General features: G+C 51.9%; 1 protein-coding gene across 5 annotated transcripts in view; it reads left to right on the top strand.

Moving 5' to 3' along the window:
• The window catches only part of ENO4 (enolase 4), a 63,224-nt gene that overhangs the window by 34,566 nt on the left and 6,679 nt on the right, over nt 1–21,979 (top strand). For 3 of the 5 annotated variants that reach the window (XM_073556570.1, XM_073556568.1, XM_073556569.1), the window contains 4 exons: nt 4,490–4,558; nt 14,137–14,301; nt 14,392–14,517; nt 15,045–15,234. In XM_073556570.1, the coding sequence (XP_073412671.1) occupies nt 4,490–4,558; nt 14,137–14,301; nt 14,392–14,517; nt 15,045–15,234 (550 nt within the window). Of the gene's footprint in view, nt 1–4,489; nt 4,559–14,136; nt 14,302–14,391; nt 14,964–15,044; nt 15,235–16,043; nt 16,121–21,979 lie in introns of those variants that run through there. The other 2 variants (XR_012222697.1, XR_012222698.1) reach the window with 2 other exon arrangements.

The raw sequence follows: 21,979 nt of genomic DNA, 5'->3' as shown, positions 1-21,979 counted from the left end.
TAGCAGTGACCGCCGTAATTTACAGGCCCATTCAGCGTGGGTATCGGTTACGCGTTTTATAAGTCCGCGGAACTTTTGGCGGTAGGCCTCTGGTGTCAGCGCATACCGGGCCAAGATCACTTCTTTGATCTGCTCATAGTCCATACAGTCCTCATCAGGTACCGTGCGATAGGCGTCTGCTGTCGGCCTGTCAGCTTGCTGGCCAGAATCTGAACCCGTTCCTCCGGCTTCACTTGATGAAGGGCACACTGCCGCTCAAAGTCCTGCAGAAAGCCATCAATGTCTTTCTCTGCCTCCCCCAACTGTCGGAAGGCATTATACTGGATCTTTTTGTGGCTTACTGTTGAAGGTACCTGGTCGAAGGCCAGAGCTCCCCCTGCTCGCTGACTCTCCTCTCTCCGCTCTGCCATCTCCATCTTGGCCAGCTCCACTTTGGTCCGCTCTGCCATCTCCATCTTGGCTAGCTCTATCCTGGTCCGCTCGGCCATCTTTTCCTTCAGATCAGTACGCACATCAGCCATCACCTCTCGTATGATCTCTACTACAGGGTTTGGGCCATAGAACGCCAGTCTGTTCTTTGCCTCCCTCTGGAATTCGGTCTCCTCCACATTCACATTGGGGGGCGCTGCACTGTCGTGTTCCATGATGGCTGCTATCAAATCCGCTTTTGTTTTGTTGCTGGCGATCAACCCTCGGGCTTCCACCAGATCTTTTAATGTAGTCCTCTTTAACTTCTGGTATTTATTTTCCATTCATTCCTTTCCTCCTGTAGAAGGGGTATCAAATCCCGCTGTCTGCCACCAGTGTAACGGGGTGTACCCAAGCTGGGGTACCTCTTTCAGTACCACCCCATGTTTTCGGAGGTCCGCTCTGCGTTGGCTGGAGTCTGAATGAATGACGCTGGCTGGAATTCCTTGGTTACATGGGCGCATATAAAAGATCACTGCTTCTCCATGTATTTCCAGTCTGACAACACTTTACTCACAGGACACAGAATATATCACACAGATACAGAGGGCAGGCCAATAGAAAAGCGGCAGGCCAGACATGCATTACAAAAGCCGCAGGTGGCCAGAGCCTGCCGATGTTTACTGTGGGAATTACAAAGGTGGGGGGGAGGGCGGACAAAAGGAGAATATCGTGTCCCCTCTGCCCAGGGGCGCAGCCTGTGGGCTGATGCATTAGGGACATGCATCTCACATAGAACCTATTATACATACATATAACTGCACAACATAGTCTGGGTGCTGAGTGGTTCTGTAACACGTAACAGGATGTATATCCTGTCCAAGTGCCCTAGGTCCGCTACTATTTCCATTAAGTGTACCCCATGATTAAGATCCGGGAGGATCGAAACGTCGGGTATTTTTGATTGTACATATCCTAATCTTGTTTGGGCACATTCTTTGATGGATTGGACACTTTGAATAAATTTACGAATTTTTGCATACTATCAAGTTGTTGAGTGCGGTGAATCATTTTTTCTATTCATGTTTAGGGCCCCAGTGGTCCAATTCACCAGCACCTATCTCTTCTAATACGACCTGAGTGCGCACTATTCCTAAATATTAGTCTACAGTTTCCCACCGACACACAGCCTCCCCCAACACAAAGGCTCGCCCCAACACAAAGCCTCCCCGACACACAGCCTCCCGCCGACACACAGCCTCCCCCCGACTCACAACCTTCCTCGTCACACAGCCTCCCCCCCGACACACAGCCTCTCTCCCGACACGCAGCCTCCCACCGACACAGGGCCTCCCCCGACACACAGCCTCCCACCGACACAGAGCCATCCCCCGACATACAGCCTCCCTCGACACACAAACTCCCCCGTCACACAGCATTCCGCCGACATACAGCCTCCCTGGGACACACAGCATCCCCCAACATACAGCCTCTCCCCGACATACCACCTTCCCCCGACATATAGCCTCCTCCGACATGCAGCCTCCCCCGACATACAGCATCCTCCAACATATGGCCTCCTCCAACATACAGCCTCCCCCTGACATAGCGCCGCCCCCCGACATACTGCCTCCTCCCAACACAGCCTTCCCCCAACATACAGCCTCCCTTGACATACTGCCTCCTCCCGACATAGAGCCTCCCCCCGAAACACAACCTCCCCCAGGCATACTGCCAACCCCTGACATACAGCCTTCCCAGAGATACTGCCTCCCCCCCGACATAGAGCCTTCCCCCCGGCCCCCATCTCTCATGCTCCCATTTCTGATCTTCAGCCCTCATCTCTCATGCCCCTGTCTCTGATCCTTGGCTCCATCTCTCATGCTCCCGTCTCTGATCCTTGGCTCCATCTCTCATGCCCCTGTCTCTGATCCTTGGCTCCATCTCTCATGCTCCCGTCTCTGATCCTTGGCTCCATCTCTCATGCCCCCGTCTCTGATCCTCGGCCCCATCTCTCATGCTCCCGTCTCTGATCCTTGGCTCCATCTCTCATGCCCCCGTCTCTGATCCTCGGCCCTCATCTCTCATGCCCCCGTCTCTGATCTTCGGCCACTATCTCTCATGCCCCCGTCTCTGATCCTCGGCCCCATCTCTCATGCTCCCGTCTCTGATCCTTGGCTCCATCTCTTATGCCCCCGTCTCTGATCTTCAGCCCCTTATCTCTCATGCCCCCATCTCTGATCTTCGGCCCTCATCTCTCATGCCCCCGTCTCTGATCCTCAGCGCCATCTCTCATGCTCCCGTCTCTGATCTTCGGCTCCCATCTCTCATGCCCCCGTCTCTGATCCTCAGCTCCATCTCTCATGCTCCCGTCTCTGATCCTTGGCTCCATCTCTCATGCCCCCATCTCTGATCTTCGGCCCTCATCTTTCATGCTCCCATCTCTGATCATCGGCTCCATCTCACATGCCCCCGTCTCTAATCCTCGGCCCCCATCTCTCATGCACCAGTCTCTGATCCTTGGCTCCATCTCTCATGCCCCCGTCTCTGATCCTTGGCTCAATCTGTCGTGTCCCCGTCTCTGATCCTTGGCTCAATCTCTCATGTCCCCGTCTCTAATCCTCGGCCCCCATCTCTCATGCCACCGTCTCTGGTCCTCGGCCCCCATCTCTCATACCCCCATTTCTGATCCTCTGCCCCCATCTCTCAAGCCACCGTCTCTGATCCTCGGCCCCCATCTCTCATGCCCCCGTCTCTGATCCTTGGCTCCATCTCTCATGCCCCCATCTCTGATCCTCGTCCCACATCTCTCATACCCCCGTCTCTGATCCTTGGCTCCATCTCTCATGCCCCCTTCTCTGATCCTCGGCCCCCATCTCTCATACGCCCTTCTCTGATCCTCGGCCCCCATCTCTCGTGCCCCCGTCTCTGATCCTCGGTTCCATCTCTCATGCCACCGTCTCTGATCCTCGGCCCCCATCTCTCATACCCCCGTCTCTGATCCTTGGCTCCATCTCTCATGCCCCCTTCTCTGATCCTCGGCCCCCATCTCTCATACGCCCTTCTCTGATCCTCGGCCCCCATCTCTCGTGCCCCCGTCTCTGATCCTTGGCTCCATCTCTCATGCCCCCATCTCTGATCCTCGTCCCACATCTCTCATACCCCCGTCTCTGATCCTTGGCTCCATCTCTCATGCCCCCTTCTCTGATCCTCGGCCCCCATCTCTCATACGCCCTTCTCTGATCCTCGGCCCCCATCTCTCGTGCCCCCGTCTCTGATCCTCGGTTCCATCTCTCATGCCCCCATCTCTGATCCTCGTCCCACATCTCTCATACCCCCGTCTCTGATCCTCGGTTCCATCTCTCATGCCCCCATCTCTGATCCTCGTCCCACATCTCTCATGCCCCCTTCTCTGATCCTCGGCCCCCATCTCTCATACGCCCTTCTCTGATCCTCGGCCCCCATCTCTCGTGCCCCCGTCTCTGATCCTCGGTTCCATCTCTCATGCCACCGTCTCTGATCCTCGGCCCCCATCTCTCATGCCCCCGTCTCTGATCCTCGGCCCCCATATCTCATGCCCCCGTCTCTGATCCTCGGTTCCATCTCTCATGCCACCGTCTCTGATCCTCGGCCCCCATCTCTCATGCCCCCGTCTCTGATCCTCGGCCCCCATATCTCATTCCCCCATCTTTGATCCTCAGCTCCATCTAACATGCCCCGTCTCTGATCCTCAGCTCCATCTCTCATGCCCACGTCTCTGATCCTCGGCTCCATCTCTCATGCCCCCGTCTCTGATCCTCAGCTCCATCTCTCATTCCCCCATGTTTGATCTTCAGCTCCATCTAACATGCCCCGTCTCTGATCCTCAGCTCCATCTCTCATGCCCACGTCTCTGATCCTCGGCCCCCATCTCTCATGCCCCAGTCTCTGATACTTGGCTCCATCTCTCATGCTCCCGTCTCTGATCCTCAGCTCCGTCTCTCATGCCCCCGTCTCTGATCCTCAGCTCCATCTCTCATGCCCCCGTCTCTGATCCTCGGCCCCTGTACCTGCACGGTCCTTACCTGTCTCTTTTTTCTAGAGTTTGGACTTGGTCTCATCTCTGCAGACACAGATACTGAAGCAAATGGAGTCACAGAGTAAGAGTGGAGTAAGTGAAAACCAATATACACCACATCTGCTGTATACGGCCTGTATATAGCACCTGTCCTATATACTCGTGGGTCTCGGGTACCGCATTAGTCGCTCAATATTACATGTAAATGAGCGGTGGTGCTGCGCTGCTCTATGGCCGTGTGGATAATGACCCCCCGCCGGCGGGAACACTCAGTAATAACGCGGTGACAGGTGATTTCCATGTATTCTCTGCGCCGCTCTTTTATGCTGCCAGCTTAATTCACCACGAGTGACGGCTTTATTAAACCGCGCCATTTAATGCAATTAACACGCTGTAATGGATTTCAGGGCAGACAATACACCTGGGGGAGCGGCGGCGGTGCGGGGCTCGCGTGACAATGACAACTTATTTTATTCTCCTCTCCCTGTGTCCACACAATGCTGCCATCCATCACCCCCGCCTCCTGCAGGGTAGATCTGCATAATCCCACAGTCACTGCTCTCAGAGCGTCCTCATCCGGGCACATAGGCATGTGTTACAGTGTGGGTATATATGTATACAGTGGAAATAAAAGTCTACACGTTCCTGGTATTAGGCCAGGTCATGGATGAAAAATTATACTAAAGTGCCCTGTGACCAGGATTGTGCTCACTGACTACAGACAGTGTCAGGTCGGCGCCATTATCCTGATTACTGTGATACCTGGTGATGAAATCTGTCTTGTGGTTGTTGTGGAATCTGGATTTGTAGTTTTCAGTGAATGAGATTCTCGTCACTAGGGTGAGGCTGTGGGCAGGGATGTGGGTGGGACTGTGGGTTGGGCTTTAGACTGCGGCCTGTGGGTGGGGTCTTTATGTGGTGCTCTGCTTACATATTCATCCTTATGGGCCTATGACAGGTCACTGATCCCTCACTGACCCGTCCCCTATTTTACATACTGTATATCTTATCTGCAATGCCCAGATTGCAGATCTTCTGAGCCCTGGTGCAGGCACATGCGTCCACTGGCTTACCTAGGGATTGCAGGCTAGCATCCGGTGATGCAGAGCGTGCAGGCAGTGTGTGCTCATACACGCCATGAGGCCGCGAGGGTATAAGGCACTGCGTAGAACTATATCTACAACACACCGGAACTGCTATGGACAGCAAAATGGCTCCCCAGTATGCCAACCTTTTCATGGCTAAACTGAAAAATGACTTTTTAGCATCGTGCTCCACCAAACCCTGTGGCCTATTTCCGTTATATTGATGACATCTTAACCCCTTAGTGACGGAGCCAATTTGCAGCTTAATGACCAAGCCAGTTTTTACAATTCTGACCACGGTCACTTTATGACGTAATAACTCTGGAACGCTTCCATAGATCCCGGTGATTCTGAGATTGTTTTTTCATGACATATTGAATTTCATGTTAGTCGTAAAATTTCTTCGATATGACTTGTGTTTATGATATGCTCACTTGCTATGAGCGGTCGGCACTCATAGCAAGTGAGCATATCTGCTACATAGAGGAGGGCAGCAGCAGAGGCGATCGGACAAGTGCAGCTTCTTGTCTCCCATGGAGACTATTGAAACAAGTAAAAAGTAAAGAAAAAATGTTTTTAAAAATATTTTAAAAAATATAAAAGTTTAAATCGCCCCCCTTTCGCCCCTTTCCAAATAAAACAATAAAAACCTCAAATATACACATATTCGGTATCGCCGCGTTCACAATCGCCCGATCTATCAAGATAAAAAAAAATCCAATCAGTAAACGGCGTAGCGAGAAAAAAAATTGAAAAGTCAGAATTACGTTTTCTTGATTGCTGCAACATTGCAATAAAATGCAATAACGGGCGATCAAAAGATCGTATCTGCACCAAAATGGTATCAATAAAAACGTCAGATTGGCATGCAAAATATAAGCCCTCACCCAACCCAAGATCACAAAATATGGAGGTGCTACAGGTCTCGGAGAATGGCAACTTTTTTTTTTTTTTTACAAATTTTGGAATTTTTTTCACCACTTAGATAAAAGAGAACCTAGACATATTTGGTGTCTATGAACTCGTAATGACCTGGAGAATCAGAATGGCAGGTCAGCTTTAGCATTTAGTGAACCTAGCAAAAAAGTCAAGCAAAAAACAAGTGTGGAATTGCACTTTTTTTCCAATTTCACCGCACTTGGAATTTTTTTCCCGTTTTCTGTTACACGACATGGTAAAACCAATGGTGTCGTTCAAAAGTACAACTTGTCCCACAAAAAACAAGCCTTCACACGGCCATTGTGACCAAAAATTAAAAAAGTTATGGCTCTGGAAAGAAGGGGAGCAAAAAATGAAAATGCAAAACCAAAAATACCCCTGGTCGTTACGAGTTAAATCACAAAAACATTGCAGGGTCTGGGAATACAAATTTATTAAAATCTTTGATTCCATCCAAACAGGAAAAAATATGTCAGGAGGATTTATGACTCACTACAAAATCTGAAGAACCTGTTCCAGAAACAGTGAGGGTACCAGGATCCTGCTCCAGAGACAGTGAGGGTACCAGGATCCTGCTCCAGAGACAGTGAGGGCACTAGGATCCTGCTCCAGAGACAGTGAGGGCACCAGGATCCTGCTCCAGAGACAATGGGGGCACCAGGATCCTGCTCCATAAGCAGAGAGGGCACCAGGATCCTGCTGCATAAACAGAGAGGGCAAAAGGATCCTGCTCCAGAGACAGTGAGGGTACCAGGATCCTGCTCCAGAGACAGTGAGGGCACCAGGATCCTGCTGCAGAGACAGTGAGGGTAACAGGATCCTGCTCCAGAGACAGTGAGGGCACCAGGATCCTGCTCTAGAGACAGTGAGGGCACCAGGATCCTGCTTCAGAGACAATGGGGGCACCAGGATCCTGCTCCATAAGCAGAGAGGGCACCAGGATCCTGCTCCATAAACAGAGAGGGCACCAGGATCCTGCTCCAGAGACAGTGAGGGTAGCAGGATCCTGCTCCAGAGACAGTGAGAGCACCAGGATCCTGCTCTAGAGACAGTGAGGGCACCAGGATCCTGCTCCAGAGACAGTGAGGGCACCATGATCCTGCTCCAGAGACAGTGAGGGCACTAGGATCCTGCTCCAGAGACAGTGAGGGCACTAGGATCCTGCTCCAGAGACAATGGGGGCACCAGGATCCTGCTCCATAAGCAGAGAGGGCACCAGGATCCTGCTCCAGAGACAGTGAGGGCACCAGGATCTTGCTCCAGAGACAGTGAGGGCACTAGGATCCTTCTCCAGAGACAATGGGGCATCAGGATCCTGCTCCATAAACAGAGAGGGCACCAGGATCCTGCTCCAGAGACAGTGAGGGCACCAGGATCCTGCTCCAGAGACAGTGAGGGCACCAGGATCCTGTTCCAGAGACAGTGAGGACACCAGGATCCTGTTCCAGAGACCGTGAGGGCACCAGGATCCTGCTCCATAGACAGTGAGGGCACCAGGAACTTGCTCCAGAGACAATGAGGGTACCAGGATCCTGCTCCAGAGACAGTGAGGGTACCAGGAACCTGCTCCAGAGACAGTGAGGGTACAAGGAACCTGCTCCAGAGACAGTGAGGGTACCAGGATCCTGCTCCAGAGACAATGGGGGCACCAGGATCCTGCTCCATAAACAGAGAGGGCACCAGGATCCTGCTACAGAGACAGTGAGGGCACCAGGATCCTGCTCCAGAGACAGTGAGGACACCAGGATCCTGCTACAGAGACAGTGAGGGAATAAGGAACCTGCTGCAGAGACAGTGAGGGCACCAACGATCCTGCTCCAGAGACAGTGAGCGCACCTTGAACCTGCTCCAGAGACAGTGAGGGCACCAGGAACCTGCACCAGAGACAGTGAGGGCACCAGGAACCTGCTCCAGAGATAGTGGGGGCACCAGGAACCTGCTCCAGAGACAGTGAGCGCACCTTGAACCTGCTCCAGAGACAGTGAGGGCACCAGGAACCTGCACCAGAGACAGTGAGGGCACCAGGAACTTGCTCCAGAGACAGTGAGGGCACCAGGAGCCTGCTCCAGAGACAGTGAGGGCACCAGGAACCTGTTCCAGAGACAGTGAGGGCACCAGGAGCCTGCTCCAGAGACAGTGAGGGCACCAGGAACCCGCTCCAGAGACAGTGAGGGCACCAGGAACCCGCTCCAGAGACAGTGAGGGCACCAGGAACCCGCTCCAGAGACAGTGAGAGCACCAGGAACCCGCTCCAGAGACAGTGAGGGCACCAGGAACCCGCTCCAGAGACAGTGAGGGCACCGGGAACCCGCTCCAGAGACAGTGAGGGCACCAGGAACCTGCTCCAGAGATAGTGAGGGCACCAGGAACCTGCTCCAGAGACAGTGAGGGCACCAGGAACCTGCCCCAGAGTCAGTGAGTGCACCTTGAACCTGCTCCAGAGACAGTGAGGGGACCAGGAACCTGCACCAGAGACAGTGAGGGCACCAGGAACCTGCTCCAGAGACAGTGAGGGCACCAGGAACCTGCTCCAGAGACAGTGAGGGCACCAGGAACCTGCTCCAGAGACAGTGGGGGCACCAGGAACCTGCTCCAGAGACAGTGAGGGCACAAGGAACCTGCACCAGAGACAGTGAGGGCACCAGGAACCTGCTCCAGAGACAGTGGGGGCACCAGGAACCTGCTCCAGAGACAGTGAGGGCACCAGGAACCTGCTCCAGAGACAGTGAGGACATCATACCCGAGATCTTACTTGGATATTGGGACTATAACACTTTGACAGCACTAATCTAACCCAATGACGGATTCGTTCTCTGAGCTTAGTCTTTATTTAATGGTCATTTATTACTCCACGCCTCTTTTGTTTATATATTTGTGTTTCTTCAGATACTTTCTTATACAATGCCTGAGGAAGGGACCTGTTTGGCATTAAAAGGTCTCATTAGTTTAACTGCAAAATGTTCTTGTTTTTCCAGTATTCTTTTTCCATCTGGCTAAAACGATACCAAACCCCTTTTCTTTTGTGCTCCCTCGCTTCAACTTCACCACTCTGGTAAATGGCAGATTTGTGTAAAGAATGTCTCGTCACATGTGTCCATTCATCCTTCAATTATATGAAGTTTGTGTGACGGTTCACCACTCACGGAGTCCTACAGACGCTGTGAATGACAGCGCTGCTGCCTCATGGGATCAAGGACTGGCTGAGCTGTCAGGATTGTAACGTGGCAGCTCTACCACCAGTCTGAGGCAGAGGTGTGAGTGTTGGGATTGATCGCTCAGCCACCTTATCTGGGTCCCTGGGATCTCCTTCAGGTGTCACTTACTACTCTGACTATTGGCAGGCCATTGCCAATTGTAGCTTGGCTCCTGTGGTGTCTGTGTTTGCTCCGTGCTCTGAGTTGTATTCTTGGTCTCCGTTGCCGACCTTGGATTTACTTTTGACCATCTGTTTGACTTACCCCTTTTTCTTGACATGCTACCTTCCTGATACTCTGACCTCGGACTGTTACCAGACTTTGCTTTTGTCTTTTCCCTTTGTCTGTTACGAGCCCTCTTGGAACTGACCCCAGACCTCTTGACCATCCTGCCTCCTGGTAAGTCCATGAGTAGTGAATAGCATCACAGTTGGCTGTGCCTCATGCTGAAAAACAGCCGCACGCCCTGATGTTCCCACCTCCACACTTCACTGTTGGTATGGTGTCTTTGTGGTGATATCCAGTGCCTTTTGGCCTCCACACATGGTGTATTATGGCGTCCAAAGTGTTCGGCTTTGGTCTCATCTGACCAGACTATATTCTTCCGGTATCTCACAGGCTTGTCTAAATGTTGCTGAGCAACCTGTGAACGCGCCTGAACATGCTCCTTGTTCAACAATGGAATCTTGTGTGCTGTGCGTGCATACAGGCCATGGAGGTTGTGTGGTGAGCGTGCATACAAGCCATGGAGGTTGTGTGGTGAGCGTGCATACAGGCCATGGAGGTTGTGTGATGAGCGTGCATACAGGCCATGGAGGTTGTGTGGTGAGCGTGCATACAAGCCATGGAGGGTGTGTGGTGAGCGTGCATACAGGCCATGGAGGTTGTGTGGTGAGCGTGCATACAAGCCATGGAGGGTGTGTGGTGAGTGTGCATACAGGCCATGGAGGTTGTGTGGTGAGCGTGCATACAGGCCATGGAGGTTGTGTGGTGAGTGTGCATACAGGCCATGGAGGTTGTTTGGTGAGCGTGCATACAGGCCAAGGAGGTTTTGTGGTGAGCGTGCATACAGGCATTGGAGGTTGCGTGGTGAGTGGGCATACAGGCCAAGGAGGATGTGTGGTGAGCATGCATACAGGCCATGGTGGTTGCGTGGTGAGCGTACATACAGGCATTGGAAGTTGTGTGGTGAGCGTACATACAGGCCAAGGAGGTTTTGTGGTGAGCGTGTATATAGGCATTGAAGGTTTTGTGGTGAGCATGCATACAGGCCAAGGAGGTTTTGTGGTCATCGTGCATACAGGCCTAGGTGGTTGTGTGGTGAGTGTGCATACAGGCCATTTAGGTTGCATGGTGAGTGTGCATGCAGACCATGGAGGACGCTTAGTGAGTGTGCATACAGGGCATTGATGTTGCATGGTGAGCGTGCATACAGGCCATGGAGGTTGTGTGGTGAGCGTGCATACAAGCCATGGAGGTTGTGTGGTGAGTGTGCATACAAGCCATGGAGGTTGCGTGGTGAGTGTGCATACAGGCCATGGAGGTTGTGTGGTGAGCGTGCATACAAGCCATGGAGGGTGTGTGGTGAGCGTGCATACAGGCATTGGAGGTTGCGTGGTGAGTGTGCATACAGGCCATGGAGGGTGTGTGGTGAGTGTGCATACAAGCCATGGAGGGTGTGTGGTGAGCGTGCATACAGGCATTGGAGGTTGCGTGGTGAGTGTGCATACAAGCCATGGAGGGTGTGTGGTGAGCGTGCATACAGGCATTGGAGGTTGCGTGGTGAGTGTGCATACAGGCCATGGAGGGTGTGTGGTGAGTGTGCATACAGGCATTGGAGGTTTTGTGGTGAGTGTGCATACAGGCCATGGAGGACGCTTAGTGAGTGTGCATACAGGCATTGGAGGTTTTGTGGTGAGCGTGCATGCAGACCATGGAGGTTGTATTACTTATAGTTTTCTTGTAGCTGCTGCTTCCAGGTCTTTCTGGAGGTCTCCACAGGCTCTTGGACAACTCTGATAATTCTTTTCACTCCTCTGTATGAAACCTTGCGTGGAACTCCTGATTGTAGCCGGTTTATGATGAAATCTTGGGTGGAACTCCTGATTGTAGCCGGTTTATGATGAAATCTTGGGTGGAACTCCTGATTGTAGCCGGTTTATGATGAAATCTTGGGTGGAGCTCCTGATTGTAGCCGGTTTATGATGAAATCTTGGGTGGAACTCCTGATTGTAGCCGGTTTATGATGAAATCTTGGGTGGAACTCCTGATTGTAGCCGGTTTATGATTAAATCTTGGGTGGAGCTCCTGATTGTAGCCGGTTTATGATGAAATCTTGGGTGGAACTCCTGATTGTAGCCGGTTTATGATGAAATCTTGGGTGGAACTCCTGATTGTAGCCGGTTTATGATGAAATCTTGGGTGGAACTCCTGATTGTAGCCGGTTTATGATGAAATCTTGGGTGGAACTCCTGATTGTAGCCGGTTTATGATGAAATCTTGGGTGGAGCTCCTGATTGTAGCCGGTTTATGATGAAATCTTGGGTGGAACTCCTGATTGTAGCCGGTTTATGATGAAATCTTGGGTGGAGCTCCTGATTGTAGCCGGTTTATGATGAAATCTTGGGTGGAACTCCTGATTGTAGCCGGTTTATGATGAAATCTTGGGTGGAGCTCCTGGTTTTGGCCGGTTTGTGGTGACATCTTGTTATTCTCACCTTCCGTCGTCCCGCGCAGCCATCCTGCCTCTCTCCACGCTCCGGTCCCAGTGATCCTTTGCGAGAATGACCGTGAGATGTCACAGTCTCGCGGCAGCGCGACGTCTCGCGGTCATTCGTGCAAAGGATTTATTTTTTTTTTAATTATTTTACAGCAGATCACTGGTCTCCTGCCTGTCACACGCAGTGATGCATGCTGGCCAGCGGGAGGTCAGCGACGAAAGAAATGTCCAGAGGTTTCCTACAGCGATACCGGCAGGGGGCCGCTCGCTGATCGCTGTCACACACAGATCTCACTGGGGAGATCGCTATGTGTGACTCCCGCTTTATAGTAGCAGGAGTGCTTCCTAATACTGACAGATCTCGGCCGGTGTCAGGACTTTCTTTTTGCTCCTTTCTTCATGTGTTCAGCACTTTGTGTCATTTATGGACATCTCTGGTGATTTCTTTGTGTGGATCGGAAGTTCCCGACATCTGGGGAGAATTTCATGTCAATAGCAGCTTTACAGATAGATTTACTGAGAACACTGGTGACATCTTCAATACTTCACCCGCTATGGAGTAACAGAAAAGGCAGAGGGCTCTGGAGGGAGGAGGATAGAAGTCTGGAGGAGGATAGAGGGGTGAGGAGGAGGACAGAGGTATCTTAAGGGAAGGGGAGGACAGAGGAGTCTGGATGAGGACCAAGGAATCTGCAGGAGGAGAACAGAGAAATGTGCAGGACATAGAATCTGCAGGCAGAAGGATAGAGGAGACTGGAGGACAGAGAAGTCTGCAAGGAGGAGGACAGAGGAGTCTGGAGGGGGACAGAGGAGTTTGGAGGGGGACAGAGGAGTCTGGAGGGGGACAGAGGAGTCTGGAGGGGGACAGAGGAGTCTGGAGGGGGACAGTGGAGTCTGGAGGGGGACAGGGGAGTCTGGAGGGGGACAGTGGAGTCTGGAGGGGGACAGGGGAGTCTGGAGGGGGACAGGGGAGTCTGGAGGGGGACAGAGGAGTCTGGAGGGGGACAGTGGAGTCTGGAGGGGGACAGGGGAGTCTGGAGGGGGACAGGGGAGTCTGGAGGGGTAGAGGGGTCTTCCCAGTAATCTGCAGTGAGATGCCGTTGAGGACATTCTCTGGTTGGGGTCTGCGGACACAGCGTTGATCTGGGGGCTTCTGCCATTAGTACAGCAGAGCTGTGGGGGCGGATGGCGCAGTGACCCAGCGCACGGCTGCACCTGACTGTTCGGAGCGCTCTTTTACCCGGCGGTAATGGCGGAGCTCTGTAATGTGTGAGATTTACGCGGTTTTCTGGCTTCTCTGTTTGGCCTCTTTCACACGTCCGTTTGTCTCCATCAGTCAAAATCCGCCGTTTTGCAAAAATAATGGATCCGCCATTTTTCTTGGCGGATTCGGTTTTTTTCCCATTGACTTACATTATCGGTGGATCTTGACAGATGGTCGTCCATTGGATCCGTTTTTTTACGGATCCGTCAAAATTTTGGTGTCCGCTGACATGACTGGACGGACACTGAAACGTTTTTTTGCCTGGCCGGATCCGCATTTTTCGCAGCGCATGCCCTGCCCTTTGGCAGAAATTTAACCCTAAACCCGATTCTGGCGGCTGAAAAAAAATTCTCTCTCTCCCGTTTTTTTCAATCCGCCTACGGATCCGTTTTCCGCCATTTGGCGGAGTTCGACTGAGCAGAAAGCGGACGTGTGTGTTCAGTCCTCGCCTTTGTGTCTAATCCCTGCAGTCGGTCATCCGGAGCGTGTCGTCGCTCGGCTGCCTCGTCCTCGCGTGTGACCGCCTGGACCAACCTCTGGAGTTAGTACGAGAGGCCTGCGAAGGGCTCGGCCTGCACCCGGGGACAGACGTGCACGTCGCCATCAACTGCGCGGCCCACGAATTAGCGGACCTTGTAAGTAGCGAGCCGACTAGAGCCGGTGTGTCAGGTAAATGGCGCGGACGCCTCCTCTTCCACCTCGCTCCGTCTCCCGCTTCTCCACAGAACAGAGGGAGATACGAAGTCGTCAGCGGCTCCTGGAAGAGTCCTGACGAGATGGTCGACCTGTACGTGGATTTAGTTACCGCTCACCCCGCCATCATCGCGCTACTGGACCCGTTCAGGAGGGAGGTAATGTCGCCGTTAACCCTTTCTAATGTCCTGTGTACAAGGTGCTGTTATAACTGGCGAGGTGTGATGTCGTACGGCGCCATGGCGGTGATAACCTGCCGCAGCGGGGGTAATCCAGCATGGCTGCGGCAGAAGACGACGGCCATGTCCAGCCCTCCGTGATCTAGAGCAGAGGTCCCATCTCCCGTCCTCACGGACCTCAGAAGATCACATCTCCAGGATTCCCTTATGGCTGGAGATGGAGGCAGGATCTCTCCCCTCTGCAATTCTGAGGAACCTCGGAAAGCGGGATCTGGTGGGGGTGACGAGGACTGGAGTTTGTGAAACACTGCTCTAGATGGAAGAGGTTCTGCAGCAGCTGTGAGATAACCTCTGGCTCTCGGCTGTCGGACAATGGTGGCCGTCACCCTACAGCCGAGGAGGTGCGGAAGCTGACGAAGCCTCCGGTGAGGTCGCCGCTCATAGGGGTTTTCTCCCAGTGTTTCCCCAGATCATCAGTTATGGCCCCCTCTTCTCTCTGCGGACAGGACCGGCCGCAGTGGGAGGCGCTGGGAAAAGCCGTCGGCTCCAGATGTTACCTGCTGGCGGATACGGCATCGAGATCTGTAACCGACCTCCTGCCGGGCAGCAACGCCCCGGTCTGCTGCGGCCACGTCCTCACACTCGCCAATGAAACCACAGTGTCCGACCTGCTGGCGGCGGTCCGGCTGATGGAGGGTAAGTCGAGATGCCCCTTCTGTAGCTTATTATAGTGACCACATGGTGGCGACAGTGAGAGGCTGATGTGGTGTCGTATAGCCTGTATGGCGAGCACACGGGGGTTAATACAGGGGTGGTGTATGGTTAGCACACGGGGGTTAATAAGGGGGCGGTGTACAGCAGGGACACGGGGGTTAATACGGGGCGGTGTATGGCAAGCACATGGGGTTAATACGGGGGCGGTTTATGGCGGGCACGCGGGGATCAATACAGGGGGTGATGTATGGCGAGCACATGGGGGGTGATGTATGGCGGGGACACGGGGGTTAATACAGGGGGCGGTGTATGGTGGGGACACGGGGGTTAATACGGGGGCGGTGAATGGCGGGGACATGGGGGTTAATACGGGGGCGGTGTATGGCGGGGACACGGGGGTTAATACGGGGGCAGGGACATGGGGGGTTAAATCAGAGGGGCGGTATATAGTGGGCAAACGGGGGTTAATACAGGGGCGGTGAATGGTGGGCACACGGGGCTTAACATGAGGCTCCGCCCATTTCCTCCAGGATTATCGGGCATTATTATTAGTTTCCGCCCTTATAGCGCACCATTAACTCCACCGCCTTACAGACATCCCTGTCCCCATCGAGGCTCGTAACAGAATAGCCGCGCTGGACCCCGTATGTCCGGACACTATCGGATGTGGGCAATCATTGGGATCAGGCTCCTGAAGAAGCCGTTATGGGGAAACGCGTAGAGGAAACTGCCGGCAGTAGAGCTGCAATCACTTTGGGCTAAGTTCCTTTTCTGCCATTTTTTCGGTGTAGTGACTCCTGTGATCAGGTCTATAGAGGGTCAGTGAAGTAAAGCCGCGGTGGAGCGGGGCGCCTCCTCTGACGGGCAGGTGAGCAGCGCTCGGAACAGTGCCGGGAGCCTGATCCTTCGGCCCTTGGTCTGTATGGATTTGTTTTGATCTTGTGATCGCTGATGGTTGAGCAGATTGAGGGGACATTCTGGGATATTTGGGGGCAGCCGCCGGTGAGCGGGGAGCTGTCTGCGTTATTTGAATAGGGTGCCGACCTCCGCTGGTGAGCAGGTATAAGATGGGGGATACATTGATCTCTCCCCACCCTACCCTGCATTGGGGCGATTCTTCTGATTAGCGGTATGACCATTGGGGCTTTTGTGACCATTTTTAATGCATATCTATTAATAGTGGTTTTTAGGCTTCTATGATAAATTTGTTGGTGTTCCCTAAAGTGTTTTGGATTATAGACATCATTATCTACAGTGCTGACCACTCAGCCCCCATGCTGCCCTATATACAGTACAGTGATGACCACTCAGCCCCCGTGCTGCCCTATATACAGTATAGTGATAACCACTCAGCCCCCATGCTGCCCTATATACAGTACAGTGCTGACCACTCAGCCCCCGTGCTGCCCTATATACAGTACAGTGCTGACCACTCAGCCCCCGTGCTGCCCTATATACAGTACAGTGCTGACCACTCAGCCCCCGTGCTGCCCTATATACAGTACAGTGGTGACCACTCAGCCCCCGTGCTGCCCTATATACAGTATAGTGATAACCACTCAGCCCCCATGCTGCCCTATATACAGTACAGTGCTGACCACTCAGCCCCCGTGCTGCCCTATATACAGTGCTGACCACTCAGCCCCCGTGCTGCCCTATATACAGTACAGTGCTGACCACTCAGCCCCCGTGCTGCCCTATATACAGTACAGTGCTGACCACTCAGCCCCCATGCTGCCCTATATACAGTACAGTGGTGACACTCAGCCCCCGTGCTGCCCTATATACAGTACAGTGGTGACCACTCAGCCCCCGTGCTGCCCTATATACAGTACAGTGGTGACCACTCAGCCCCCGTGCTGCCCTATATACAGTACAGTGGTGACCACTCAGCCCCCGTGCTGCCCTATATACAGTACAGTGGTGACACTCAGCCCCCGTGCTGCCCTATATACAGTACAGTGCTGACCACTCAGCCCCCGTGCTGCCCTATATACAGTACAGTGCTGACCTCTGAGCCCCCATGCTGCCCTATATACAGTACAGTGATGATCACTCAGCCCCCGTGCTGCCCTATATACAGTACAGTGATGACCACTCAGCCCCCGTGCTGCCCTATATACAGTACAGTGGTGACCACTCAGCCCCCGTGCTGCCCTATATACAGTACAGTGATGACCACTCAGCCCCCGTGCTGCCCTATATACAGTATAGTGATGACCACTCAGCCCCCGTGCTGCCCTATATACAGTACAGTGCTGACCATTCAGCCCCCGTGCTGCCCTATATACAGTATAGTGATGACCACTCAGCCCCCGTGCTGCCCTATATACAGTACAGTGCTGACCACTCAGCCCCCGTGCTGCCCTATATACAGTATAGTGCTGACCACTCAGCCCCCGTGCTGCCCTATATACAGTACAGTGATCACTCAGCCCCCGTGCTGCCCTATATACAGTACAGTGCTGACCACTCAGCCCCCGTGCTGCCCTATATACAGTACAGTGCTGACCGCTGAGCCCCCATGCTGCCCTATATACAGTACAGTGCTGACCGCTGAGCCCCCTTGCTGCCCTATATACAGTACAGTGATGACCACTCAGCCCCCGTGCTGCCCTATATGCAGTACAGTGCTGACCGCTGAGCCCCCGTGCTGCCCTATATACAGTATAGTGATGACCACTCAGCCCCGTGCTGCCCTATATACAGTACAGTGCTGACCACTCAGCCCCCGGGCTGCCCTATATACAGTACAGTGATGATCACTCAGCCCCCGTGCTGCCCTATATGCAGTACAGTGCTGACCGCTGAGCCCCTGTGCTGCCCTATATACAGTATAGTGATGATCACTCAGCCCCGTGCTGCCCTATATACAGTACAGTGCTGACCACTCATCCCCCGGGCTGCCCTATATACAGTACAGTGATGACCACTCAGCCCCCGTGCTGCCCTATATACAGTACAGTGATGACCACTCAGTCCCCGTGCTGCCCTATATACAGTATAGTGATGACAACTCAGCCCCGTGCTGCCCTATATACAGTACAGTGCTGACCGCAGAGCCCCTGTGCTGCCCTATATACAGTATAGTGCTGACCACTCATCCCCCGGGCTGCCCTATATACAGTACAGTGATGACCACTCAGCCCCCGTGCTGCCCTATATACAGTACAGTGATGACCACTCAGCCCCCGTGCTGCCCTATATACAGTACAGTGATGACCACTCAGTCCCCGTGCTGCCCTATATACAGTATAGTGATGACAACTCAGCCCCGTGCTGCCCTATATACAGTACAGTGCTGACCGCAGAGCCCCTGTGCTGCCCTATATACAGTACAGTGCTGACCACTCATCCCCCGGGCTGCCCTATATACAGTACAGTGATGACCACTCAGCCCCCGTGCTGCCCTATATACAGTACAGTGCTGACCACTGAGCCCCCGTGCTGCCCTATATACAGTACAGTGCTGACCACTCAGCCCCCGGGCTGCCCTATATACAGTACAGTGATGACCGCTCAGCCCCCGTGCTGCCCTATATACAGTACAGTGCTGACCGCACAGCCCCCGTGCTGCCCTATATACAGTACAGTGCTGACCGCTCAGTCCCCGTGCTGCCCTATATACAGTATAGTGCTGACCGCTCAGCCCCCGTACTGCCCTATATACAGTACAGTGCTGACCACTCAGCCCCTGGGCTGCCCTATATACAGTACAGTGCTGACTACTCAGTCCCCGTGCTGCCCTACATACAGTAGTGCTGACCACTGAGCCCCCGTGCTGCCCTATATACAGTACAGTGCTGACTACTCAGTCCCCGTGCTGCCCTATATACAGTACAGTGCTGACTACTCAGCCCCCGTGCTGCCCTATATACAGTACAGTGCTGACTACTCAGTCCCCGTGCTGCCCTATATACAGTACAGTGCTGACCACTCAGCCCCCGTGCTGCCCTATGTACAGTACAGTGATGACCACTCATCCCCCGTGCTGCCCTATATACAGTACAGTGATGATCACTGAGCCCCCGTGCTGCCCTATATACAGTACAGTGATGATCACTCAGCCCCCGTGCTGCCCTATATACAGTACAGTGCTGACCACTCAGCCCCCGTGCTGCCCTATATACAGTACAGTGCTGACCTCTGAGCCCCCATGCTGCCCTATATACAGTACAGTGCTGACCGCTGAGCCCCCTTGCTGCCTTATATACAGTACAGTGATGACCACTCAGCCCCCGTGCTGCCCTATATACAGTACAGTGATGATCACTCAGCCCCCGTGCTGCCCTATATGCAGTACAGTGCTGACCGCTGAGCCCCCATGCTGCCCTATATACAGTACAGTGATGTCCACTCAGCCCCCATGCTGCCCTATATACAGTACAGTGCTGACCGCTGAGCCCCCATGCTGCCCTATATACAGTACAGTGCTGACCGCTGAGCCCCCATGCTGCCCTATATACAGTACAGTGCTGACCGCTGAGCCCCCATGCTGCCCTATATAGAATCATAGAATCATAGAATCGTAGAGTTGGAAGGGACCTCCTGGGCCATCTGGTCCAACCCCCTGCTCAAAGCAGGATTCGCTAAATCATCCCAGTCAGATGTCTGTCCAGCCTCTGTTTGAAGACTTCCATTGAAGGAGAACTCACCACTTCTCGTGGCAGCCTGTTCCACTCATTGATCACTCTAACTGTCAAAAAGTTTTTTCTAATATCTAATCTGTGTCTCCTCCCATTCAGTTTCATCCCATTGCTTCTAGTCTTTCCTTGTGCAAATGAGAATAAAGTTGATCCTTCTACAATGTGACAGCCCTTTAGATATTTGTAGACAGCTATTAAGTCTCCTCTCAGTCTTCTCTTTTGCAAACTAAACATTCCCAAATCCTGCAACCTTTCCTCATAAGACAGGGTTTGCAGACCGGTCACCATTCTGGTTGCTCTTTTCTGAACTTGCTCCAGTTTGTTGATGTCTTTTTTAAAATGTGGTGCCCAAAACTGGACACAATATTCCAGATGAGGTCTGACCAAAGAGGAGTAGAGGGAAATAATGACTTCACGTGATCTAGACTGTATTCTTCTGTTAATACATCCTAGAATTGCATTTGCCTTTTTTGCTGCTGCATCACACTGTTGACTCATATTCAGTCTGTGATCTATTAGTATACCCAAGTCTTTTTCACATGTGCTGTCACTTAGCCCTATTCCTCCCATTCTATATATGCTTTTTTCATTTTTATTGCCCAGATGTAGTACTTTGCATTTCTCCCTGTTAAAAACCATTCTGTTAGTTGCTGCCCACTTCTCCAGTTTATTTAAATCTTTTTGAATCCTCTCTCTCTCTTCTCTAGTATTAGCTATCCCTCCTAGCTTTGTGTCATCAGCAAATTTAATCAGTTTACCCTCAATTCCTTCATCTAAATCGTTGATAAAGATGTTGAACAATACAGGGCCCAGGACAGAGCCCTGTGGTACCCCACTTGAGACATTCTTCCAACTGGATGTGCAGCCATTTACGACCACTCTTTGGGTCCGATCACTAAGCCAGTTATGAATCCACCTAACAGTTGCCTTGTCCATTCCATACTTAGTCATTTTTTCAATAAGGATTGTATGAGAGACTTTGTCAAATGCTTTGCTGAAGTCAAGATATACTATATCTACAGCATTTCCTTGATCCACCCAATCAGTGATACCGTCATAGAAGGAAATTAAGTTAGTCTGACATGACTTATTAGTTACAAACCCATGCTGACTCTGTTTAATCACTTCATTCTTATCCAGGTACTGACATACATGTTGTTTAATAATTTGTTCAAAGATCTTTCCTGGTATAGAAGTCAGACTCACCGGCCTTTAGTTGCCTGGGTCCACCTTCTTCCCCTTTTTGAAGATAGGAACAACATTTGCTCTTCTCCAGTCTTCTGGCACTTCTCCTGTTCTCCAAGAATTTTCAAAGATTATGGAGAGGGGTTCAAAAATTTCTTCTGCTATCTCCTTCAGTACTCTGGGGTGTAATTCATCTGGACCTGGAGACTTGAATTCATTTAGGTTAGCTAAGTGTTTCCTCACTAACTTTCTGTTTATAGATAGCCTGGATTCTTCTATTCCCTTAATAGGACAGTGAATAACAGTTGATGTTACATTTCCTTTCTGAGAGAAAACAGATGCAAAATAGGAATTTAAAAGTTCAGCCTTCTCAACATCCTGTCTTACCATTTCATCATTTTCATCCTGTAAAAATCCTATAGCATCTTTGACTTTTCTTTTACTTTTGACATATCCCCAAAATCCTTTGTTATTGCTTTTGACATCTCTTGCAAGCCTCAATTCATTTTCAGCTTTAGTTAATCTGATTTGTGCCCTGCAGGTTCTGCAGACAGCATTATATTCTTCTTTAGATATGCCTCCCTCTTTCCATTTTATAAACATTTTTTTCTTCCTTTTTAGCATGTGCTTAAGTTCTGTGTTCATCCATCCTGGTTTCCTTAAATGCTTCCTATTCTTCCCTCTTTTCGGAATTGTTAACAACTGTGCTTTGAGAATTTCATTTTTCAAGATTTCCCATCCTTCCTGGACATTTTTGTCTTTAAGGATATCCAGCCATTGGATCCCTCCAATTCTCTTTCTGAATCCCTTAAAATCTGCCTTTCTGAAATCTAACCTTAACGTCTGAGTCTTCACAGGTCTTCCGCCTCTAGTTATCCAAAATTCTAAAATAGCAT

This window comes from Dendrobates tinctorius, unplaced genomic scaffold, assembly GCF_039654945.1.
Source record: "Dendrobates tinctorius isolate UK_male_01 unplaced genomic scaffold, ASM3965494v1 ptg000236l, whole genome shotgun sequence".
Lineage (NCBI taxonomy): Eukaryota > Metazoa > Chordata > Amphibia > Anura > Dendrobatidae > Dendrobates > Dendrobates tinctorius.
This window is presented reverse-complemented; position numbering and strand designations above follow the sequence as displayed.